Genomic DNA, 10,467 nt, shown 5'->3' on the forward strand with positions numbered 1-10,467 from the left:
ATTCAGTATTGGCTTGTGAGTGCATTCTCTTATCTCATCTCCTTCCCTAAATATGTGTGTATTTTTCAAATAAAAAAAGATATTTAGTGTTGTCGAGTCATCCCACATCAATAAGGTATGATATTGAGAAGGTGTTTATCACTTGCTCCGCGACACTAATTGTTGCATGCAGTTTTGGTGTTGACATGTGAGTATATTCCCTTATCTCATCCCCTTCTCCCATACATGTGTGTGTTTCTCAAAAAAAAAAAAAAAAAAAAAAAAAATTAGTCATCAAAACACCAAGGGCCCGTTTGGTACATGTGTTTAAAAACTGAAAATTATTGTTTGAAAACATTTATGAAAATACGTATGAGTGAAAAAGTACGTTGAAATGTGTAAAATATTGTTTAAAAACTAAAAATTGTTGTTTAAAAACACAAACCAAACACCCCCAAATCACACACAAAATGGACAGTCACAATTCAACACCCAAACTTGTAACCGCACGCAGCGTATCATTTCTCCCTATCCTATGAATGAATCACATTCATACATAGTCATATAGAGAGAGAGAGAGAGAGAGAGAGAGAAAAAGATATACAAAATAAAGCGAAATACGTTTTCTCTCTCCTCAGAGTGTGAGAAAGTGAGAGAGAGATTGGTTAAGTCAAGAAGACAAAGAAACCCCCATCATCGTATACATCTTATATTGTGTCTTATCAGAATATTTTTATTTCTTTCCATTCTCAAACTAGTTGCTTTTCCATTCCTTTCCTTTCTTCTGCCTTCGTTTCAGCTTTTTCAGCCGCCTCTTCTCTCTGCAACCATCGAGTCTTTTCGTTCAATTCCGAGCTTGTTGGATTCACAGAAGTTTACTGACCGACTTTCTCTCATTCCTTGGTGAGATTTCTCAATACCCACTTCTAGTTTTTGAGTCTTCTATGAATCTGTATGACTTTTTTTTGTTATTATTTTATTGTGAATAATTTGCAATACCCATTTCAAAATTCTTTTTTTTCCTTCAAATTTTAGAATTCAGTGTGTTCCTTGCTTCCTGTTTTCAAATGGGTTTCCTTTAATTTTGAGATTTGAGTTTGAAGATATGTGGTATTGTGCTTCTCAATTTCTTCGCCTTTGTTGATTGGTTTTATGTGCTTTGCTCTTTTCTTTTTCTTTTTTTTTCTTTTTTTTTTTTTTAAATTATGTCTTTAAGTGAGACTTTCTTGGTAGGCTCGGTTGGACATGATTATGTGCTAAGTGTTGGATTTCAATATGGTTTTGAGCTTATGGTGTAAAAAAGCAAAATTGAGCTTTTGATGGTTGTTTGCCGCCGAACTACAGAAGAATTGTTTGATTTGTTTTAAATTTGCAATCTTTGTTACTGTTACTTTTCTTCACTTTTTAAAATATCTGAAAGTAATGATTGGGTTTGGATATGGTATATATATATATATATATATATTTGTGTGTGTAAATCATAATACTTGTTGACTTGGATGGTTGATTTTGGTTGATTCAACACGATGGTTCTTACTCTTGCTCCGTGGCTTTGGGTTGATTCTGATCTGTAAAAAGTTATATCTATGCCTGAATTGGTAAAATTGTTGCCTTCAGCTAATTTTTTCTATTTCAATCATGAGTTATGACTTTTTGCTAATTAAAGAACCTTAATTTGGCTAGTGGAGCTTTCTTCGATGATTATAAAGTTTCTAAGCTTAAATTTGTATTAGAGGGTCCAGTTTTATGTTGGAACTAGTTTAAAGCTCATCTCAGGCCTGGGGATAATGAATAGTAAGAGTATTGTGATCCATACTTAACTGGAGAACCATACTACTTTTCAAGTTCATTACTAGTGAACTTTTGAGAGAGAGAGAGAGAGAGGGAGAGAGCATAAGTTGAGCAATTTTCAGGCAGCCCCTATGAAGAGAGACAAAAACCATACATTGGTGAATTGTCGGAAGAGATCTCGTGAAGAGAATTATGAAAAGATAGAATTGTACATTCATTATTTGTCATTATGGACGTGCAATGAAAAAGGTGGTGAGAGATGCAGTATGAGGTACATAGCAAAGATTTTGAGCTGTGTGCTAATGTCTGTATGACTTTAATACTGTACTTACAAGGTCCAAACTTCATTTTGTTTTCACTCAGTTTTTCTCACAAGACAACACTCTTGTTGTGTTTGGATGAGATCAAAGCAATCATTTGCAATGGTTATGGTTTCACATAATTTGTCATTTATCTTTTGTTGTACATCCATGGCCTAGTGACTGCTTTTCTACGTACATGGGTAGTCTAGAATATGTATGGTGTGATAACTTGCCAGTTAGCTCCAGCTCAAACAGCACGTTCTCCCCACATAAGGTTTGAGGGTTGGGTCATGTGTTCAACACCTATTTAGGTGCCTGTGTAAACTTTCCAAATAAATAAAAAATGTATGGTGATAATTTTTAAATCCCTCTTTAGATGTTAATATAAAGTTTCTCTTCTATGTTACTCATATGAAGCTTTTGCTTTGGATTAGAACCACTGAACCGAAAAGCAATAAAGCTCCTACCACATTGTACTCCAAATGATGTTTTGTGCTACATGTGTCCCAAAGTTTACAATTTGAAAATTCTATAATAAAGTATTTCACTTATTCTTCATGTAAAATAGTAACGTATGTCTTGGTGGTATGAAAGTACAATTATATGTGTTTTCAAAATTTTGGTAATGTTTAGGACTCTCATAACTTAGCCATCGTTTGAACAGTTTTCTGGTTGATTCTTAGTTGAAATTTATTTTTGCATTTTTTTTCCCTGCAAACATATCTACGAGATTAAAATGTCATTTGGACTCATTTTTGCACCCTCTGATGTTTTATATATTGTGTTCATAAGAGCTCTGAATGTGTGGAATTTGTTGTTCAAGTTACCTTCCTATTTCCTGGTTTTGTAAATGCATTGTTATAAAATTTAACTTCTTTGAATGGTAAAGCCTTGAGAATGACTTTATGCATGTTGTTTCCTTAAGTGTGGTAAATACTTCCCTCTATTAAGATTTCTCAGTATAGAGCAATTTTGATTGTGTGGTATTACAATTTTATTGATGGCTTTTCTGCATTATTTTCTTTTCACAGACACACTAAGAAATGCTCTTGAGTGGCAGTGAACTTAAGAACTAGCAAAAGTGGCTTAAGAAATTTTTACCGTGCTTATTATTCCCATTTTGTTGGCAGTGAATTAAGCTTGTAGGAGTAGTTCAAATCAGAAAGCTGGCACTCTCAATGCATAAACGATAATGAACATGCACCCTGCTTTATCTGTTCAGAGATCAGGTGACAAGCAGCTGAGAGACATGGGGGCTGGAGCTATGTCTTCATCTTTTCCAGTTTTTGCTTCCCCTCTTGATGACAAGTATTCCAAATATCCAGATTCTTTTCAGGTTTCCTCAGGAAGGGAACCAGTCACAAATTCCATTTCAACACAAGCTTCTGCATTAGTGTCCAACAGCAATATTGACGGGCGCTTGTTGACACCATCTCCCGGATGGCTACCCCAAAATTCTCCATTTATATCTCAGTCATCAACTGATGGAGCATCATTTCCGCCTAACCATTCTTCCCATCAGGATTTGCAATCTCCAGTATTGATTAATCAATATGAAGGAAGACAGGATATCCCCTGGTATACAGATACACTTCAGGATTTCCCTGATTTTCCAGATGATGTCCATGTTCAGACCGGTCAGGTGGAAGGCACTACTGGTGTCATAACATCTGAGGACCATACAAGGAGAAATGATTGGCAGTGGGCTGATGGGTTAATTTCTGAGCTGGACCAGGACTGGAATGACCTCCCCAATGTTAATGTAATTGATCCCATATCAGAGGTTTGTACTTCAATTCGCTAATATATGTACACAGTTGCCTTGATGTCTGAATAGGCCTGTCTAGCTCACATTAAATTATCTAGTGCATCTGGATTAAATTCATGCATTTGTTAGAATTGTGTGATTGAATGATTAAATATACTATATCCCAATAGTTTAAGCTTTTGGGAGAATCAGTAATTTAATATGGTATCAGAGTAGGAGGTCCTGAATTCGATCACTATCTCCTCCACTCTACCTCCTATTTAAATTCCCACGTGTTGGGCTTCACCTATTAAAATGTAGTTTTGGCCCACACGTGAGAGGGAGTGATAGAATTGTGTGGTTGAATGATTAAATTTACCATATCCCAATAGCTTAAGCTTTTGGGAGAATCTGTAATTTAACGGCCTTGATGCCTAGAAAATTAACAAAGTGCCTCTTGTTGATCCATCTTCTGATATCTTGATGGAGCAAACCCAGATCCACCAGCAGCCTCCTGTACCAACTGCAGAATTTCGCAGTGTTGCTAATACGTTGTCCACAGCACCTCCAACAAAGTCCCGAATGCGTTGGACGCCAGAACTTCACGAGGCCTTTGTGGAAGCTGTCAATCAGCTTGGTGGTAGTGAACATGCTACTCCAAAGGGTGTCAAAAATCTCATGAATGTTGAAGGCCTGACCATATATCATGTTAAAAGCCACTTGCAGGTGCTTAAAAATTTTACATTTTTTTAAATTTGTTCCCTTTTGGAAGCCAGTTGTTTGTTGCATTGAATCATCTGCGATTTTTTTTTTCTTTCAGAAATATCGAACAGCAAGACACAAACCAGAGTCATCATCGGAAGGTAATGATGGTTGCCTCCTTTTTTCTATTTTTTATGTTTCATAGGCATGTTTGATGTTTAATCTGCAAGGGTTGTAAACATACCCTAAATTGTCTTTGATATTTGCATTTTCTTATCTTTATCTTGTCAACTTATACTATGGTGTGGAAGAATAATTCGCCATTTATACAATCTTGTTAACCTATCTTTCCAGGGTTCTCAATATATATAAGTAGAGTGCAGTAAGATTATTAGTTGAAACTGTTCTTTTTATTTTGTATGCAGGAACTTCAGAGAAAAAATTTACTTCTATTGAAGAAGCAAAATCTGCAGACATAAAAACGTAAGCATTTCATTGTACCTATAATTCCAGAATATATTCATACTATATTACTATTGTCTCTCTTTGTATTTATATTTTCCTTTTGAGGATGAATACTGTATCTATGCTAGCATGTCTTAACTTTTAAACCGTGCAACTTCAAGTGTTATAGCTTGTTGACTTCCCTATTTATCATATATCAATGACTTGCATCTTCTCACTACTTTGTGATGGAACAATTTCAATCCTTCAAGGCAAAGATGTTAAAAAATAATTAGATTTCTAGATTTTGTAGAATTATTAATTTATTATTGACTATGGAGGGGAGTAACAGTGCAAATTATTTTTCTTTCTCATTTCATTATCTTTATGAATATATTTTGTCATGGTTGTTATAGTCCATTTGCTTTGCTTGTCACCATATGGTAACTTTTATGCTAAACTTCCTTACAGATTTAGTAGTTGTGTTTTTTTTCATTATCTTGTCTTAGTGTGAGTACTATTGATAAAATAATAAGTTATACTCCTGCAGTTTCCGACTTCAGTACAGGTAAGTTATCTAATTGTTTTGCAAAGAAGCCAGTAAGTAAGAAAATCATGAGAACCTTGATTATAGCTGGCTTCTCCACAAAATGGCGAATTAGCCTATTTGTTGAAGTAATGCGCACATGGGTGGATGTGACTTGTGAGTATTGCATCAACAGGTGTCTGACATATAAATTCCCTGATAGGAGACCTGTTCCCACTTAGGATATAGGACAGGACATCTGTAATCTTATGAAGGGAATTTTTTCGATTGGTATCCAAAGTAAAGAAAGTATTGAATCGTGAGTATTGTATCAAATAGGTTTTGATTGGAACTTGCTAAACAATAATTTGTTCCATTTTCCTTTGGTTCGCTAGAGACATTTCTTTTTTGAGTTATCAGGAATGCCACTGTCCTGTTAGGCTCTGTAGAATTGGAATCCATAATTAAGTTGTAGCTCTCCAAATTTCTCCTTCAAATGTTCTATTTGATTTACTTCTGATTTTTTATCACAGGACTATGGGAATCACAGAAGCATTGAGGTTGCAGATGGAACTTCAGAAGCGACTTCATGAACAGTTAGAGGTAGGCAGCTTGTTGCAGAACTCTACTTTCTCCTACTTTGGTTGAGCTGCTGTCTGAACAAAATGCTATAGGCCTATATGAAGTGTTGATATATTGTCTACCTTATATGTTTAAAGTTGGTTGTTAAAGATTCACTTAGGATATTCATAATATAAAAATTTGATAACCCATATAAATATCTTTTTATTCTAGGAATTTAAAACATAATTTTTAAAAAAGTATTTCACAAGGTCTTCATGATTAGGATTTTTTTATTTTTTATTTTTTATTTTTTATTTCAGTAGTTGAGAACCTTTAGTCTGGTCAACCGTTAAAGTAAATGTTGAGTTGCAACTTGCAAGGAACATGAGAGTCATGGTGTAGCACCATTTGCTTATTGTATATATTGAAGCAATGCAATTTCCAATCATGTTGTTACTTTAATTGTTTTCTTACCAATATACTCAACTTAGAATACAATTATTGTGCTTGTTTGATTTGAATTTATAACTGCTCTTCTCTCCTCTTCCATCACCTCTTTCTAGCTGTGATGCTATCTATTGCAATTAGAAGTCGGTAGCCTTAATGTTTTGTGAGAAATGTACATTAAAATGGACAGGAAAAAGGAGGGAGAGAGCTATAGTTTTTAACATGTTCTGACATGTTAGTTATTATGTTCCCACAGATTCAAAAAAAGTTGCAGTTGCAAATTGAACGACAGGGGCAGTATCTTCAAGAGATGTTTGAGACACACAAAAAGATTGAAGATGGAAAAAGTAAGACATCCACATCTGCCCTGGATGATCCTTCTGTTCCGCTATCAAATGCCATTGCAGATGTCAAAGCAGAAACCTTAAAATTGGATCAACCCAAAGCAGGAATTGGAGCTAGTAACGCCAACCCCACACCTGAAGAAGGTTTTTGGGACATAAGTCGGGAACAAAGGGCACATGAACCAGTTGATGGTGAGTCTAATGCTTCACCGACAAAACGAGCAAGGACAGATCAAACAGGCAACATCATCAACTAAATCTACATCTGATTAAAATCCTTTAGACATTTGCTTTCTCTTTAGCTGTAGGCCTGGATAGAAAATATATGCGCAATAGGATGGAATGTGCCATATGAAACCAGTAGATGTTTTGGAGCTTTAGGCATTATTCTTCCTTTGTGTAGCATTTCATGTTTGCTTCATTTAGCGAAGATGCAAAGTTCCAATTTGGATGATCTAGTTTTCTAGTTATCTTGTTCTGTCCCCAGCAAAGGGCTGAACGCATTGGAAAATGGAACTTAAAAAATTTGGATTTCCTGTAAATGTATCTATCATTAAAAAAAAAATCTGCTGCATGTCCTGGTGGAATGCTTATTAGTAGGAACTTGTAGGAATATGGCACTATCAAGCAACGTTTTACCTGAATCATGATAGTCATTATGTATATTTTCTTAACTTCAACAAAGTGTAAATTATGTGATCTTCATTTGTATATCTCTAGAGCACATGCTTTATTCTAGCTTTAAGTTACATGTAGAGATACTAATTCCCACTACAAGATGTGTTTGGTTGTGCTTTCATTTGAAACGGCAACCCTTGGAGGTTGAAGTAGGCACCTGGAATTCTGAGTAGGAAGTAAAGTGGTACGAGCAACATGTTGATCTGGATGATGATGGCAGCCTAGTGTAACAAGTCAGAAAGCTTTACACAGATGAAACAGCATATGGGTAGGTAAATTGGTGCTACAATTTTGATCTCCACATTAATTCTGAGAATACTCATGAATGAGCTTGTATGTCCAAAAAAAAAAAAACAATAAATCTAGTGACACAATTTCACATAAGTGACATTGTATAACTTTTTGGTCGCGTGTTGCTCGTACTTAAGGGGCACGTAGTACACTGATTGCAACCTCAGAATATTGGAAATTTTTTACTCTCTTTCCTTGAATGTATGCCTTTTTGTGTGTTCTATTTGTCTCGCTCCAAATATCTTTTCAGCTTATATAACAAGTAATTCATTTTTGTTGTCAATGATGCTACTGTGTTTGGATTGATGAGAAATTCGCATTCGGTGTATTTTTTGGAAGCAAATGGATTGTCTTTATCTATTTATTTATTTTGATGGAAAAATGGGTTGTCTTTATTGATTCTTTTATGTTCCATCTTTTTATTATGCACACAAAATAGCACGCTATGTCGCTATCTTAGATTTTGACATTGTGAATCACACCACTATTCGCTATTACCAAATTGTATAAAAATGGGATTTATGATAATTTTAACTGAAATTTATGAATACCAAGATAGTTTGGCCCTCAATTGCTTTCTTTATTTGCTAAGGGTAAATTGAGAGAGAGAGAGAGAGAGAGAGAGAGGAGATTCTTAAGTGATATTCAGCTCACACATACATATATATATATATATTTTTTTTTTTTGGCTCTACTTGGTTGGGTGGATTTTAAAAAAAGATGAAAAAGAGAGTAAAAAAAAAAAAGAGAGAAAAAAGATTTTTATGAGTATTTGATTGGAGAGATGAGGAGTTCATGATATTTTCCACCAGGCCACTAAAATGTGATCTCTCCAATTTGGCGAGAGAACATGGGTGACTTGCTTTGGTTGGGTCCAATTATATTTTTTTCCACACTAAATTTCACTATAACGTTCAAATACACGCCCGGCCACACATCCACTACAATTCCCTCATCTTCTTCTTTATTTTTTCAACACACTATTTTGCTTGTACCCAGTGGAATATTGGGACGTGTAGCTCAAACATGTATACCTTGATGGAATAAAATAATATTATACTATTTTGCTTCTTTTTTTCTTTTTTCTTTTTTTTTTTTATTTTTTTTTTATAAAAAACTATTGTTATATTAAAAATATATCATAAGAAAGAAAATTAAATTAATATAATGTGTGTTGTGTGAATTTTTATAAATTGATTTTAATTAATATAAGTAATATTTTCTTTTTATTTAATAAATACAAATAAATTATTTTTTACATATTATGGAATAAGGGCATAAGAATAAATTTATAAAACTTAATTTTCTACTCTCCTACTTTTCTTCTTAACCAAACAAATGAATTTTTCATCCTTCCAACCAAACACATATAAGGGAAAATTAAATCTTTTCTATCCTTCCACCATTATATATCTTCTCGCTTTTCAATTTTCCCAACCAAACGAGCCCTTAAGATCCGTTTGGTAGGGGTGAAATAGAGAGAATAGAAAATAAATAAGAGAAAATAGGAGTGACAAATGATTTTGAGGTTGTTTGGTTGGAGGTAAAAAGTTGGAAGGAATTTTGGTTGGGCTAGGTGTTTTGTTCCTGGGCCCACTAAAATAATTTATCTCTAATATGGAGAGAAAACACCAGTGACAAAGTTGTAACTGTAAAGTTATATATTTGTCTCATCTTTACGTTGGACAACTCATCTCTTTCTTTCCATTCTTTCTCTTATTTCTTTCTCATTCTTTTCCTCTTTTTGTGCTTGTTCTTTTCTAGTTTCATGCTCTCTCTCTGTCTCTCTGTCTCTCTCTTTTTTCTTTTTTTCTTTTTTAATTTTTAATTTTTAATTTACTTTGTAACTTTTTTCTTCCTTGTTTGTTTTCTTTCTGCTTTTTGCTAGTTCAGTACCCACCTCATCTCTGTGCTCTTTTTTTCTCTATTGTTTTATAAAAAAATGTAATAAATATAATAATAAAGAAAAAATATATATAATAGGTATAACGTTATAATTTTTTAAAATGTTATTTTATTAATTTTAGTTGATAAATAAATAAGTAATATTTCATTACAAAGAAAAGTATTTCTTTTATATAATGAAATAAGTACATAAGAGTAAATTTAGACAAACCACATTTTCCATCTCTCCACTTTTCCACTTTCCTAACTAAACAAAAATGGTCATGCTAACGGGTGCCCTTAGGGCAATGATTAACAACTCATTTTAGAAAAAATTTGACACTACTTTTTTGAGAAATGGAAAAAGCTGTCAAAACATTAATTGTTTTTTTTTTTTTTTTTATAGAACTTTCTTTAAATGGATTATTAACCATTGCCCAAGGGCATTTGTTAGCATTTCCCAAACAAAAATAAGGGAAAATAAGATCTTTACTCTTATACCCTTATTATATTAAAAAAAAAGTAATAAATTATATTTTTATTAAAAAAAGTTGTGTATGGATGGGCACTTCAAAAAAAAAAGAGTATAAGAACCCAAAATAGATGTGGGAAAAAAAAATCCATTAAAAAAAATGAGGGAAACAGATGAACCAAAAAAAAAAAAAAAAAACGAATGAGATTGTTCATGGTTGGGAGAATAATAAGAAAATCAAAGAAGAAAAAGGACAACAACCAAAGAAAACAGATGAAAAAAAATTAAATTTATAA

General features: G+C 33.5%; 1 protein-coding gene across 4 annotated transcripts; it reads left to right on the plus strand.

The window, feature by feature from the left end:
- The first annotated feature begins 572 nt into the window (after positions 1 to 572).
- LOC126717534 (protein PHR1-LIKE 1-like) lies at positions 573 to 7,559 on the plus strand. 4 transcript variants are annotated; one of them, XM_050419304.1, is made up of 7 exons: positions 573 to 882; positions 3,295 to 3,855; positions 4,309 to 4,545; positions 4,640 to 4,682; positions 4,947 to 5,004; positions 6,025 to 6,094; positions 6,759 to 7,559. In XM_050419304.1, the coding sequence occupies exons 2-7, from the start codon at positions 3,322 to 3,324 to the stop codon at positions 7,101 to 7,103; spliced, it is 1,287 nt and encodes a 428-aa protein (XP_050275261.1). In that variant the 5' UTR covers positions 573 to 882; positions 3,295 to 3,321; the 3' UTR covers positions 7,104 to 7,559. The 4 variants fall into 4 exon arrangements, with proteins under 4 accessions (XP_050275261.1, XP_050275258.1, XP_050275260.1 ...); XM_050419301.1 differs by having other exon boundaries at positions 574 to 882; positions 3,203 to 3,855; XM_050419303.1 differs by having other exon boundaries at positions 576 to 882; positions 3,203 to 3,855; positions 4,318 to 4,545.
- The last annotated feature ends 2,908 nt before the right edge of the window (positions 7,560 to 10,467 follow it).

Source organism: Quercus robur, chromosome 3 (genome assembly GCF_932294415.1).
Source record: "Quercus robur chromosome 3, dhQueRobu3.1, whole genome shotgun sequence".
Classification (NCBI taxonomy): Eukaryota; Viridiplantae; Streptophyta; class Magnoliopsida; order Fagales; family Fagaceae; genus Quercus; species Quercus robur.

Excerpts from the sequence above, each read along its gene's own strand:
- LOC126717534 (XM_050419301.1), top strand. The coding sequence starts at position 3,265 with ATGAACATGCACCCTGCTTTATCTGTTCAGAGATCAGGTGACAAGCAG. Across the intron at positions 4,546-4,639 it reads ATGTTAAAAGCCACTTGCAG|AAATATCGAACAGCAAGACA; the intron begins GTGCTTAAAAAT and ends TTTTTCTTTCAG. Across the intron at positions 5,005-6,024 it reads AAATCTGCAGACATAAAAAC|GACTATGGGAATCACAGAAG; the intron begins GTAAGCATTTCA and ends TTTTTATCACAG.